The following is a 12,197-nucleotide window of genomic DNA, read 5'->3' on the forward strand; positions in this document are numbered from 1 at the left end:
TGGCATATTATTATAAAAGTGTTTTAAATATATGAATTAACATTGAAAAATCAATAACATCTACATAGAGCTACGTGTATCCCCCAGGTTTTGTCTTGCAGGTATACTTTGCTGTTGTAGTGTCAAATGTAGCCCCCAACTCACGCGCACATAAAAATGACGTTTTCTGATCGTCGACAAAAACCTCACTAAAATGTGTCACTTAATTGGTTTTCCTCACAAATTTCTTTCAAATACTGACACGCTGTGATAGCGTGGCTACCTACCAGTCATTCTGAGGGAAAATTGTTGAGTCATAGTCATTTCAAGCTTCCTGTGATCTTTTTTTCACTACTAGCTTGTGTGATCGGCGTCATTAGAGAACGACGAAACGTGGATGTTGTCAAATGTATATATCGGCGTCTGTTGCCTGAAACCTTTTAGAGAAAGTACCTTAAAATAGCATAGTAAAGTTTTAGTTAGGGGGAAAATGACGGGTCAATCGGCATTGTTGCTACGTAAACAATTAGCAGGTAAGTTAGCAAAGCGGTGCTATCGCCAACTGGAGGCGCTGCTCTGTGGTATATTCTAACTACAGCGTTTAAGTAAGATTTTGTTTGGTTGAGACGTTGTCTCGTATAATAGTGCGTTAATGAACAAATAGTGGACACTTACAAATTAGGCTAGCTGCTGTTGCTCAATCACTGGCTCACACGTGAAGTTCTCACTTAGAGCACGAGGATCAGTGAAAAGGACTCGATCACCAGCTGTATTCAGCAGTGTTGTTTACGTGTTATTCGCCAGTATATTATCACTTTACCTTTCAGATCTGAACAAGAACCCAGTGGAAGGTTTCTCGGCTGGTCTTGTGGATGACAATGACATCTTTCAGTGGGAAGTGGTCGTCATTGGACCCCAGGACACACTCTTGTACGTGACGATCATCCAGTCATTGGCAATCACGTTGAAGTGATTTAATTGGTCAATTTTAACTGGTTACGTTTATGTTTGCATTCTTTGTAGTGAAGGAGGGTTCTTCAAGGCCACTTTAACCTTTCCACAGGATTATCCTTTAAGACCACCTAAAATGAAGTTTATCACAGAAATATGGCACCCAAACGGTTTGTATTTAATTTCAATCATCTTCATGTACAACCAGGGTTCACATTTTAACAGTCATGCATCCATTTTTTGGTAGTTGCAAAGAATGGTGAAGTCTGTATCTCCATCCTGCACGAGCCTGGAGAAGACAAGTATGGCTACGAGAAGCCGGAGGAGCGCTGGTTGCCAATCCATACAGTGGAGACCATAATGATCAGCGTCATCTCCATGTTGGCAGACCCCAACGGCGACTCTCCCGCCAACGTTGACGCAGCAGTAAGTTCCTACCCAAGTCAAACTTTGACACCTTTCAAAATAAAGGTTAAATTCTCACATTTTTTATGCAGAAAGAGTGGCGTGATGATCCAAAGGGTGTTTTTAAGAAAAAGGTTGCACGTTGTGTGCGGAAAAGTCAAGAGATGGCTTTTGACTGACAGCTCATAAGTGAGTGCAATAACTTGAAACGTGTCAGAGTTGCGCTCAAAGTCATGTTAAGTTTGATTGGGTTGTGTTTTGTTTCAGACTGGGGATTTAACAACTTGCTGAGGTAGACCAGGAATGCCGAGAGTCCACTTCTGACCCATCAATGAGACGTGTTTTCCAGATTTCAAAAGATGTAACAACTGTTCTGCACAAGCCATGTTTTTTTTTTCCCCCCAGAATCTCGATACATGCAGCATATCCAAAATTTTAGTTTGTCTTTAAATAACGTATTTATTTTTGAAATGAGAACCAGCGAAGAGGTTTTTGTTTTTTGAAAAGGGAGGGGTGGGGGGTGGGGGGGGGTAACAGTACACCTGCCACACTGAGCCATACAGCCTACAGTGCCTTTTTTTTTCTTTTTAAACAAACTGAGGGCTAAGTGTTGTGGAAAAACAAAAGGGCATATTAGAATATAATGTTTGATTTACCATCTTTGCTCGGGCAAGTGTTACTAGAGTAGTTGTGGTATGTTTGAGAGGACAATACAGTGTGAAATAAAGTGAACTATCGTTCAAACTCGTTTTCGCTTCCAACTTATTTGAGACTGCCTAATGTGCATCATTTTTAATTGTAAAAGGCTGGGTGAAAAAAAAAATATGCAAAATTTACAGTCATCCTGATTAATCCCTCATTTCTGGTTCCATGGGATGAAAAGATTTAGAAGTAATTTAATCAAGTTTCTTGAATAAAAGGTGATAAAACCAATCCAGGTGCTCTACATTAGTGGGAAGACATCTGTGCCTTAAATTATGACAAAAATAAAAATGTCTTGTACAACTTGATAGTACTGCAAATGTGACTTAAAACATTTAGAACACAGAACAACATAGGCCCACATCCCTAATTGCTTTATTGAATTAAGCAACAGCTCAATTTAACATTCACTTTTAAGTGAGGACACATCCTTAACTCAAAGAGTATAAAATTGCACCACAAAAAACAACTCAGACCTTAAGAAATAACGCGTCCATCTGGCAGGCGCAGATGAAAACACTGCACGCTGCTTATTTACTGTCCTGGAGCAGACAGGCTCTTGTTCATGAACTGCTTCTTAACGAAACACATCCACCACTGAAAGAAACAGACCAGGATGGTCACAAGTTTTTGAGAGCAAAACATCTGGTCCATAAATGTAAACAAAGTGTACAAAGTAGACTCACCTTGCTGGGTTTGTCTGTCTGGGGGTCGAACACACGCTCACATAGCCTCAGGCCGGTCTCCTGTCTGATCTGCTGGAGGTACAACCTCATCGTGTCTGGACAAAGTTGAACACATTATCATGAATGTGCTTTTGTTCAATTGTTATAAATGTTCTTATCTGGATCCTCTTTCAGAGCACATAAACAATATCACCAAGAGCACCATCTCACCTTCCTCCTGCCTGTTAGCGGGTTTGACGTACATGGCGTTGAGAGGAAAGCCAGGCTCTCCGGGAATGGGAAAGTTGGTGATACCGAGCGTGTACATCTCCTTCTCCCCTTGGCCCCTGGAGCTGCACTGCAGAGTAACACGCAAACATGTAGACTTCTGTGATTATTTAAAAAGTGTTACATTAAAATACTAAAAAATGGTCTGTGGACTTTGTTTCCATAGCCAAAATGTGTCAAACATGCCACACAAACAGACCAATAAATTCTCATGTCGCATAGAAATCTTGAGTTCTTTTGCATGAATTTATATTTATACTAGAATAACCTTGTGTTAAAATGTTACCCTTTTCACTTTTACCTCAAAGAAACATCAGCTTTAATTATGATTTACCTTTTGCAGCTTCTTCAGACACTCCGAAATATAGAGTGTGATGTAAATCAACGTCCTATCTGCCTCATTCTGAAACAAACACGCACATGTTGAATGCTACATGAAAAAAAAATGCATTTGATTTCATTCACACAGGAGTAGCGCAATTCCAAACGTTTTTAAATTCCCACTCTTGGCAGTGAGAGGACGCAAGCTTGGGCATGTTAAGGAATTAAGTGCACAGTTACTTCATCATAAAATGCATGAGCTGTAGTCAGTGGAGTTGTTTTGTCCTTCAACATTCTGTGTGACGGCTTGAAATGTGTGAAATGAAGCCGCATGATGCTCGTGGCAATGTCTCACCTTGATCTCGTAGTTCTTGAAAAACACATTAGCCTTGAAGTAGTAGATAGCCTCGTCAATAATGTCAGAATCTATGCCTGAAATAGACAAAAACATGCTGCACATTTGTATTGTGTCATAAGACAATTACAAGGACTTTTAGTCAACTATCAGGACCACACTGGATGGGGGAAAAGAAAAAAAAGTACTATTATTACACCGTGTAAAGAAAAAAATGCATTGCGGAAATATCAGAAATGCCCGGATGTTCGGAACTATCAATACAGGAAGTTAGCTACAAACTATTCAATGTAGTTACTTTGAAGAGGAGGAAATTGCTAGCGTACGAGCAGATAAAATCATGCCACTCACCGTCTCCTCTTGCCGGTCCCTTAAACTGTGTTTTAAGGGGCAGTAACGCCATGTTCCCCACCGTCCTGGTGTTCTCCTCCTGCATGGTTGAATGATACGCCTGACAAGAGAGGTTCAACACAGCTGCTAACATGTTCCAAACTCACGGCGGCTGCTCGCATCGTTGTCGCACGTTTTACTGCTACTACTTCGAAATAAAACGTTAGCACTAACATTCCTAACAAGGTTCATCATCAGATGCTGACTGAAGCAGTTACAAGCCCTTTCATTTGGGAGCGATTGCTAACCTTCCTAGCCTAAGATGCTAACATCAAAGCTAGCAAACCCAACACTTTACGAGTTGTTCGGTACATTTTCAGTTCGGAACTGTATTCACTACCCACGAACGATGAAAGCACTTACCGGCATGGTGAAGAACAAATAATGAATTTAACCACTCAGCGACCAATTTTAGAACCGTACGATGCTGCTTCCGCCTTTTCCACCCTTCTGTTGAAACAGGAAGAGGCCACGCAGCACTTTACAAAATGGCCGCAAGGGGGCGCCATAACGCTTTTTTGCCCAGGAAAGCGAAGATGCAGTTTGGATATGTATTTATTTATTACTAAAATATAATATTTACAACGTATTTTCCAACACAACGTCACAATAAAGACCAAGAGGATATATATATATATAAAAAAAAAAAGACAGCCACACATAAAGGCCCTTAGCCACACTTCCTGTTCTTCATTTGCTTTTTCGGGAGTTTAATGGAAAAGTCAAGTCCTGAAATGACACTCAGCTTTCCACTTGGCCTTGAAAAAACTCATCATAATTAGTGTCATCATGGTCTTCATCGGTGTCCTATGAAAGAGGAGAGAATGGGAAGTGAATGCCTATTTAATCAAAATTATACTTTCAAGGCGGTCCCGGATTTACGACGGCCAAAATTAACAGGATATTCAGGACATGGATGAGGCACATCATAAAAATGATCACGTAGCAGAAGAACACACAAGACACCATTGCTGTACCTAAATGTTTTTTTGTTTGTTTCATTTTCAAGACAAGAGTTTTTCATGCAAATACTATAATTATGCTATCAGTTACAAGCAGCATACAAAGTACTACCATAGTTTGCAGAGCTGTGTAAGAATACAGTCACATCTTACAAGGAGACATGCTTTACTACCAGCTATATGTGATATTGTCAATTTAATTTATTTATTTAAATGTGTCTCCTAAAATTATTTACTCCTTGTCTTTAGTCCTTGATTAGCGTAAGTTAGTAATAGGCTTGCATACAGTTTCAGATAACATTGCCCACAGTATGACCTGAATTCCGTCGTAAATCAAGGACTCGTCTCCCTATAAAAGGAATTATACTTGTTACCTTTGGCTCCTTGACTTCCAGATCCTCTCCGTACTGAATAGAGAAGTCAATATGTTGTAGTACAATGTTAATACCTTCCTCATCGGTGCGGTCAAAAGGCATAAATCTCACCAAACTGTAGTCATCAATCTGTAGACAAACAGAGAACTTTCAAACATGACCACACATCATCCGCTTGGGATGGGATCAAATCATCAGTTAGATTCCAAATTATGGGTACTTTGTACAAGTAAATTTCGAGAGCAGTAGACACGTGTCATTGACCAATGCAACAAACACGATTCTGGCAAATTATGATTCTTGTAAAAATAAAATCACAGCAGAGGTGCAACGATGAGTTGACATGTAATAACATAAAAATAATTATTTTTGAGAATGAATTAATCATTTGGAGACTTTACTTACCGGTAATTTAAAATTGTCCAAATCCTTCAACAAGTAAATATTCTCAGATTTATGTATTCACAGTGAAAGTAGACTGTTTATCTTGGTGGGGTTTTTTCCCTCAAAATAAACATTTGCACAAATCTGTTCTTACTTTGGAAAACAATGATTCACATTTTAGCCTATTTTCTGAAACATTACAGACCAAGCCAGTAATTCAATCAGAATCATTTTTTGTTTGTTCATTTTATGCACCGTTATTTATTTTATTATTTTTAAATATTGACTTGTTTTAGAATAAAGGCATGAAAATGAAAACTTTTTTTAAATCTAATTTGCCAAAAAAAAAAAAAAAAAAGATTAATCACTTATTAAAATAAATCACCAGTTGTATCCATAAATTACAGCCATCAGATAAACTGCCTTACCAGTTCACAAATAGCTTTGGTCAGCTTCTTGAACTTTTTACTTCTGATACTGTCAGAATTATCCCCCATCATGGAGTACATATCAGGATCAAGGTACCTTGTGAAAACAGAAGGCTACATTTAAGGGACAAACATTTTCAAAATGTTTATACGGTCTACTTCTGCTTAGTGGAGTTTAATGTACTTCAAGGTACCACATAAATTGCATTTACTGTTCAATTTCTTTCTTGGCTTTGGGACTGAGCAGATCCATTTTCGTCATGATGTTTATTTGGGGAATCTCCAATGACACCATGGCACTCAGTGCCGCCATGACTCCTGAGATGAACTGTAGTCAGAGGAAACATAAATGAATTCCACATTTGAATCATGTCAAATTAAGAATATATAAAATGGTGTGTTTAATCTGAAAAATAAAACGCAACCTTGAAAGACTCCACCATGAACTGGGAATCCACCAGGAAGACTCCGCACACTCGAAACTCCCACTGCTGTAGCTGCTCCACCAGTTGCCTCATGACAGGGAGGTGAGTATACAGCTCAATCTGACCTGGAAAAGGTAAACGTGTTCATCTTAAAAGCACCCAATTTCGATAAATGTACTTATATTATTTACATTTGAAGTGAGACAGAATCAGCCACCAAAAACCTTTAAACAATGACGTGTGAATTTTTCCCAACAAAAGTCAGCTACCTGTAATGTAAGACACCTGGAAATGGAAAATGAAATGTATGTTCACCTGGGCAGTCAAACAAGATGTAATCATCTTCTACGTGGCCCAAAGCTTCCTCGAGCCAGTCAAAGTTGTTGGCAAAATATTCCATGCAGAAGACCAGACCACCATTAGGGCCAAATCTAAGAGATTGATCTTCCATCACGTCATCTACCTGGATGAGTTCACGAATGTCTGACAACAGATAACCGAGAGGTTATCATATCACAAATCATACCTGGTCCCAATAATAGGGACATTTATTGTGATCAAGCTTTTGATCTACTGAGTACTGGTGGACTGTGAGATCGAGTGGTATCACTCACCTGCCATAACAGGGTAGTCAAAATGCTCTGCCGCAGGGTCCAGATTGACCACTTGAACAGAACGGTTCAAAGACTCAAAGTGTTGGATCATCGTGGAGCAGTAGGTGCTCTATAAAAGTAAAACAAAAACAAGTAAAGCGCGTGTGTCTTGAATTGTTGTTAGCTAAAGTTAGCTATGCTATGATGCCAACTCGAATATATACCTCAAATTGGCATTTAAAGAATAGTCGGACAACTTACCTTACCGCTACCCGCAGGGCCCATCACTATCTGAGCATAACGAGGCATTTTTCCCCCACAATTAAACAAATAAATATTTGTAAAACTAGTCCCCTACTCGAGATAACAGCATTTTCTGCAACGACAGAAGACCTGGCACTTCTTCTTCGTAACCATTTGATAAAAGTAATATTGCTGTTGAGGAAAAACTACTGCCATCTAACGTTAAAACTGTGAATTGACAGCGCCGCAGCTTTGACCGGAGATGTTCAAAGAATAAGATTACATAGGGAATGCGACAGTGTAACAAGAGTGACCCGGAAAAGACCCGTGAAAACATTTGGTCCAAAGAGACTCACGTCACCTTATCTCAATAATCCTAAAATAAATATCATTTGAAAGTTTCTACTGTAGTGTATACAAACACCATAAAACCAGGAACTCACAAGGAATATTGCATTGAAAAATAGGTAGAGGACGGGAAATATAGTTACAATAATAATAATAATAATAATAATAATAATAATAATAATAATAATAATAATAATAATAATAATAATATAAAGCCAGTTGTCAATGGGATTCCCTCATACTTGTCAGTGGGGGGTCATGCGCCGTGGAACCAGGAAATCTCATTCGCAGAACATCTTCGGTAAGACTCAAGACGCTTGTCAAAACGGTAGTGGCTTGCTAGCAGCTAGCAGCAAATGTAAATTATTTGACGTACGAGGTCTTTTGCTATGCTTAGCAACGATAGCCATTGTTCAGTTGTAAACTTAACATCACGAAAGACGACATTTACTGGCAGGCGATGTCTAATAATCCTAGAAAGTAACGTCTGTACAGACCGACACCTGAAATAGTTTGTTGCAAAGGGGAGTAGGTTAGTAAGTATACCAACCTGGTGCGTTAAATATGCCGACTAATATCCAGATATCTTAACTGAAATTTAGTGTTATATAGTATGTTCACATGCCTGTTGTTATGTAGTACGATAAGTAATTGCACAATATTTATGCTTATTCATCCCAGTAATGGAGTTAATGATCAGTTTATGAGTGTGGGTGATGGCGGACAATCAGTGTGGGGACGTGGACTACCTTATCCAAGATGAAGACACGTTAATAGAAGGTGTGAGCAACCAAGTTCTGTTTGTTGTTGTGCTCACCATCACCTTCCTGGCAGGCATCCTCACGCTGCTCTGCAGGTAAGCAAATGCACCTCAAAAACAACTTATTTGCAATATCTGAAATCATATTGCTCAGTTGTTTATGTTGTTGACGTCATTATATGAATGACATATTGAAATTTCAGAGAGGATCAGCAGCAGAATATTCATCCGGAGAATCAGGAGCATGTACGAGCTGTACGACAGCAGCTTCAAACAGAGCAGGTTTGCAGGCAAATAGTGGACGTAATAAATAGGGTTATCATATAAAACTGGAAACTGTAACATCACATAAGTACAAAAACAATCAGTCATAATAATTGTAGAATGCTATTTGAACTGGCTCCCTATTTTCAACAATGAAAACTTGATATCAGCAAAAAAAATAAAAAATAAATAAATAAATAACTAATATAATATGCCATTTGTAATTCTAGGTCATCTGAATTATAGCAATGTGAAACTTTGCATGTTTTAATTTGAATATATGTATCCCAGGAGGAAAATCCACAGCCGGAACCCAGGCAGCAGTATTATAGAGACATGTCTTGCCCTGTGTGTTTACAACAAGCTGTTCTACCTGTTGAGACCAACTGTGGTCATCTTTTCTGTGGTAAGGATATTGTACTGCTGCTGTTTGGTGAAATTGTCTTAGTAGTTTTTACCTGGGTATAGATATTAAACCAAGAGGAACATTTTCCATTTCCATTTATTTATTTAATCTTATTTATTGATTGATTGAATTTTTATATTATTATTATTATTATTATTATTATTATTATCTCTGGTCTAATAACCTTATTTATTGATTGATTGATTTTTTATATTATTATTATTATTATTATTATTATTATTATTATTATTATTATTATTAATTCAATCTCTGGTGTAATAGCCTTATTTATTGATTGATTGAATTATTTTTTTATTTTATTATCTGTTCTTATTGGTGCTGGATATATATATATATATTTCCCAGAGGTAGCCATCCCAAAGGGATAAATAAAGTCAAGTCGGAGTCTAATGTAATTTAATATAGCTTTCCCCCTGTTCCCATGTAGGTTCCTGTATTATAGCCTACTGGCGGTATGGAGCCTGGCTGGGTGCCATTAACTGTCCCATATGCAGACAAATAGTGAGACTTAACACATTGATTGATTTATTTATTTATTTTTTTTACATATTTTACTTAATCTTGGATTTTCTTCATGTAAGCTATCATACAACTATTTTTTTCTCTCCTCACTGTGTCCAGGTGACATTGCTCTTCCCACTGTTCCATGATCATGCCGGTCCTCAGAGGGTCCAAGATGGCGAGGCAGAGCCTCAGCTTATCTTAAGAGACATCAACGATTACAACCGTCGTTTCTCTGGCCAGCCGAGATCGGTTAGAAAAAAGCTAATTTTTCATTCAGGGGAAAAGTCTAGATAGCAGATATTTTGAGAGTAGACAATAGTAAGAACTTAATAGAAAATGATTATAAGGAGGTGTATAATTGTCCTCTTTCATTTCTCTTCAGTTAATGGACAGGCTGCGTGACGTACCCACCCTCCTCCGCCACGCTTTCAGGGAGATGTTCTCCATGGGCGGCCTGTTCTGGATGTTTCGAATCCGAATTCTCCTCTGTCTGGTCGGAGCCCTCACCTACCTGGCCTCGCCGCTCGACATCCTCCCCGAGGCGCTTTTCGGCCTTCTCGGGTTCATGGACGACTTCTTCGTCATCCTCCTCCTCTTTGTCTACATCTCCATCATGTACCGGGAGGTGGTCACGCAGAGACTGAACGGCTGAGGCGGCGCTCGCCGTTAAAAGACGGTCCTGCGCGTTTTGCATCCAGGAAGTTGAAGCTCATTTTTTGGGTGGAGGTACATGCACGTGTATAAATGATGAAAGGGAAGATTATCAACACTGCTGGTTTGCTTTGCTTATGTGGTAGCCGGTGGGCTCAAATCTTCATTGGAGGGTGATTAGAAAAAATGACTCTACTGTATTTTCTTAAAATAGTGGTCGGAGGTGTATAAACATCACTGAGGGTGTTTTTTTTTTATTTTATTTTTTTTTATGTTCACCTTTTTGCATTGCCAATACAATAGGTTGATTGAAACATGATTTCCTTTTGACAAGAAGCCACAATTTGAGGAAATGCAGTATTAGTATTTTGCTTGAGACTGGGTTACTGTATGTTGTATGATGGGACTTTGTTTACAGTGGATTTAACACCAACAGAAACGTGGTATGTGGGACTGGTAAATTTGTTGAATTGGACGATTCACCCACCAAATGTGCGAGTCGTTATTGTGCGACTCTCACAACCGGTTAAGCAACTCTACTTTTCTTCATTTTATTGACTATTCAATTCATGTAAAATAGCCAACTATCCTTATCATATGTTTCTACTTGCAGTTTTTCTATTATTATGTTGCACCTGTGGCTGTGAGCTGGTGCTTACTGTATACTGGACAATTGGTCTATTTTGTAACCTGCAATTGAGAAATAAATGTGATGCTTGAGCAATGTGCAATTAATACATTTGTGACAATTTTTTTATTTTTTTTTAACTCACCATGCCACCAAATAGCAGCCATGAAGAGTCGACATAGTTTCGTGGCATACTAAGGTTGATGGGAGGGTGAGAGGGGTCCTGACCTCTGGGCCAAAAATGTCTGTCGGGTCCATCTGCTTTGGAGATTACTGTGATAAGTGTTTCAAACTTCTCTGATGACTTGTTCCTCAGTTTGTCCTTTGGGGTGTTTTGGATACTGTGAAGTGTGAACTGGTTGGGCAAGAGTGCCGACACTAACTCGAAATAAGTCAAAGCCGTGGCTCATTCCGCACCACAATTGTTACAGTCTAGCATCAAGCCATCAACCATTGAAACAGTACCAATGATTAATAGTATAACTCATCATTTTGGAATTAGCTATGAAATTCTTGCTCACTGGGTGTGAAACTTCATAATTGAGAAACACACTGTTGCGATAAAGCCGAGAAGATAGTACGGTTCAAATGCCTCTGTTCTATTTAGAGATTTTTTTTTTTTAACACTGTCATAGTAGGACAAAACAAGGAGTGTAAAGTACAGATACTCTTTTTCAAATGTAGTGAGGAAAAGTAAAAAGTCAGAAAAGTAAATATTCAAGTACATATACAGTATCTGAAAATATACTTAAAGTAAGAAGTATTTGTACTTTATTACTTATCACTTCTATACTTTTATGGCTTTTTTTTGTTTGGCAAATGATGTGTAATGCAAGACACAATTTATTACTATCAAGCATCCAAAAAAAAAAAAAAAAAGATTTAATGACAGAGATTGAGGATATGAATTAAGATCAGTCTACAATCCACACCACACAAACATGTGCCATAAAGCAGAAAAAACACAAAAAAACAATGCTCGGAGTCCCCCCCTTTTGTGCAATAATTTTGTTTTTATTTTTCTGAATCTTTTATTGTTATTGTTTTTCATACATACTCTTTTCTTTCCTGTCATGAAAAAGTTAATAGAAAACAAAAACATCTGAAAAACAGAAACAATCATTCCGAAAAAATATTCTAGTGGGAGAAA

At 38.3% G+C, this 12,197-nt stretch overlaps 4 protein-coding genes across 6 annotated transcripts; 2 read left to right on the top strand and 2 right to left on the bottom strand.

Moving 5' to 3' along the window:
* Positions 1 to 293: 293 nt before the first annotated feature.
* Positions 294 to 1,845, top strand: LOC144002404 (ubiquitin-conjugating enzyme E2 G1-like). The gene is made up of 6 exons (XM_077497603.1): positions 294 to 512; positions 807 to 909; positions 1,003 to 1,100; positions 1,178 to 1,356; positions 1,428 to 1,524; positions 1,603 to 1,845. The coding sequence occupies exons 1-5, from the start codon at positions 470 to 472 to the stop codon at positions 1,512 to 1,514; spliced, it is 510 nt and encodes a 169-aa protein (XP_077353729.1). The 5' UTR covers positions 294 to 469; the 3' UTR covers positions 1,515 to 1,524; positions 1,603 to 1,845.
* Positions 1,846 to 2,395: 550 nt separating this feature from the next.
* arpc3 (actin related protein 2/3 complex, subunit 3) lies at positions 2,396 to 4,575 on the bottom strand. Its single transcript, XM_077497602.1, has 7 exons — positions 4,420 to 4,575; positions 4,018 to 4,117; positions 3,667 to 3,743; positions 3,325 to 3,393; positions 2,934 to 3,060; positions 2,724 to 2,818; positions 2,396 to 2,634 (listed from the first exon to the last, which is right to left on the bottom strand). The coding sequence occupies exons 1-7, from the start codon at positions 4,423 to 4,425 to the stop codon at positions 2,572 to 2,574; spliced, it is 537 nt and encodes a 178-aa protein (XP_077353728.1). The 5' UTR covers positions 4,426 to 4,575; the 3' UTR covers positions 2,396 to 2,571.
* Positions 4,576 to 4,595: 20 nt separating this feature from the next.
* gpn3 (GPN-loop GTPase 3) lies at positions 4,596 to 7,652 on the bottom strand. Its single transcript, XM_077497601.1, has 8 exons — positions 7,484 to 7,652; positions 7,244 to 7,352; positions 6,945 to 7,112; positions 6,630 to 6,754; positions 6,417 to 6,532; positions 6,205 to 6,301; positions 5,393 to 5,521; positions 4,596 to 4,863 (listed from the first exon to the last, which is right to left on the bottom strand). The coding sequence occupies exons 1-8, from the start codon at positions 7,529 to 7,531 to the stop codon at positions 4,798 to 4,800; spliced, it is 858 nt and encodes a 285-aa protein (XP_077353727.1). The 5' UTR covers positions 7,532 to 7,652; the 3' UTR covers positions 4,596 to 4,797.
* A 403-nt stretch (positions 7,653 to 8,055) lies between these two features.
* rnf170 (ring finger protein 170) lies at positions 8,056 to 11,135 on the top strand. 3 transcript variants are annotated; one of them, XM_077498239.1, is made up of 7 exons: positions 8,056 to 8,114; positions 8,495 to 8,669; positions 8,777 to 8,855; positions 9,129 to 9,243; positions 9,692 to 9,765; positions 9,886 to 10,017; positions 10,151 to 11,135. In XM_077498239.1, exons 2-7 carry the CDS (start codon positions 8,530 to 8,532, stop codon positions 10,418 to 10,420), a joined length of 810 nt encoding a protein of 269 aa, XP_077354365.1. In that variant the 5' UTR covers positions 8,056 to 8,114; positions 8,495 to 8,529; the 3' UTR covers positions 10,421 to 11,135. The 3 variants fall into 3 exon arrangements, with proteins under 3 accessions (XP_077354365.1, XP_077354364.1, XP_077354363.1); XM_077498238.1 differs by lacking the exon at positions 8,056 to 8,114 and adding an exon at positions 8,121 to 8,366; XM_077498237.1 differs by lacking the exon at positions 8,056 to 8,114 and adding an exon at positions 8,121 to 8,345.
* The last annotated feature ends 1,062 nt before the right edge of the window (positions 11,136 to 12,197 follow it).

Source organism: Festucalex cinctus, chromosome 15, assembly GCF_051991245.1.
Source record: "Festucalex cinctus isolate MCC-2025b chromosome 15, RoL_Fcin_1.0, whole genome shotgun sequence".
Classification (NCBI taxonomy): Eukaryota; Metazoa; Chordata; class Actinopteri; order Syngnathiformes; family Syngnathidae; genus Festucalex; species Festucalex cinctus.

Excerpts from the sequence above, each read along its gene's own strand:
- LOC144002404 (XM_077497603.1), top strand. The coding sequence starts at position 470 with ATGACGGGTCAATCGGCATTGTTGCTACGTAAACAATTAGCAG. Across the intron at positions 910-1,002 it reads GGACCCCAGGACACACTCTT|TGAAGGAGGGTTCTTCAAGG; the intron begins GTACGTGACGAT and ends CATTCTTTGTAG. Across the intron at positions 1,101-1,177 it reads AGAAATATGGCACCCAAACG|TTGCAAAGAATGGTGAAGTC; the intron begins GTTTGTATTTAA and ends ATTTTTTGGTAG.
- arpc3 (XM_077497602.1), bottom strand. Across the intron at positions 3,744-4,017 it reads GGGACCGGCAAGAGGAGACG|GCATAGATTCTGACATTATT; the intron begins GTGAGTGGCATG and ends TGTCTATTTCAG. Across the intron at positions 3,061-3,324 it reads GTCTGAAGAAGCTGCAAAAG|TGCAGCTCCAGGGGCCAAGG; the intron begins GTAAATCATAAT and ends GTTACTCTGCAG.
- gpn3 (XM_077497601.1), bottom strand. The coding sequence starts at position 7,531 with ATGCCTCGTTATGCTCAGATAGTGATGGGCCCTGCGGGTAGCGGTAAG. Across the intron at positions 7,353-7,483 it reads GCCCTGCGGGTAGCGGTAAG|AGCACCTACTGCTCCACGAT; the intron begins GTAAGTTGTCCG and ends TTACTTTTATAG. Across the intron at positions 4,864-5,392 it reads TGGAAGTCAAGGAGCCAAAG|GACACCGATGAAGACCATGA; the intron begins GTAACAAGTATA and ends CCTCTTTCATAG.
- rnf170 (XM_077498239.1), top strand. The coding sequence starts at position 8,530 with ATGGCGGACAATCAGTGTGGGGACGTGGACTACCTTATCCAAGATGAA. Across the intron at positions 8,670-8,776 it reads ATCCTCACGCTGCTCTGCAG|AGAGGATCAGCAGCAGAATA; the intron begins GTAAGCAAATGC and ends TTGAAATTTCAG. Across the intron at positions 9,244-9,691 it reads CTGTGGTCATCTTTTCTGTG|GTTCCTGTATTATAGCCTAC; the intron begins GTAAGGATATTG and ends GTTCCCATGTAG.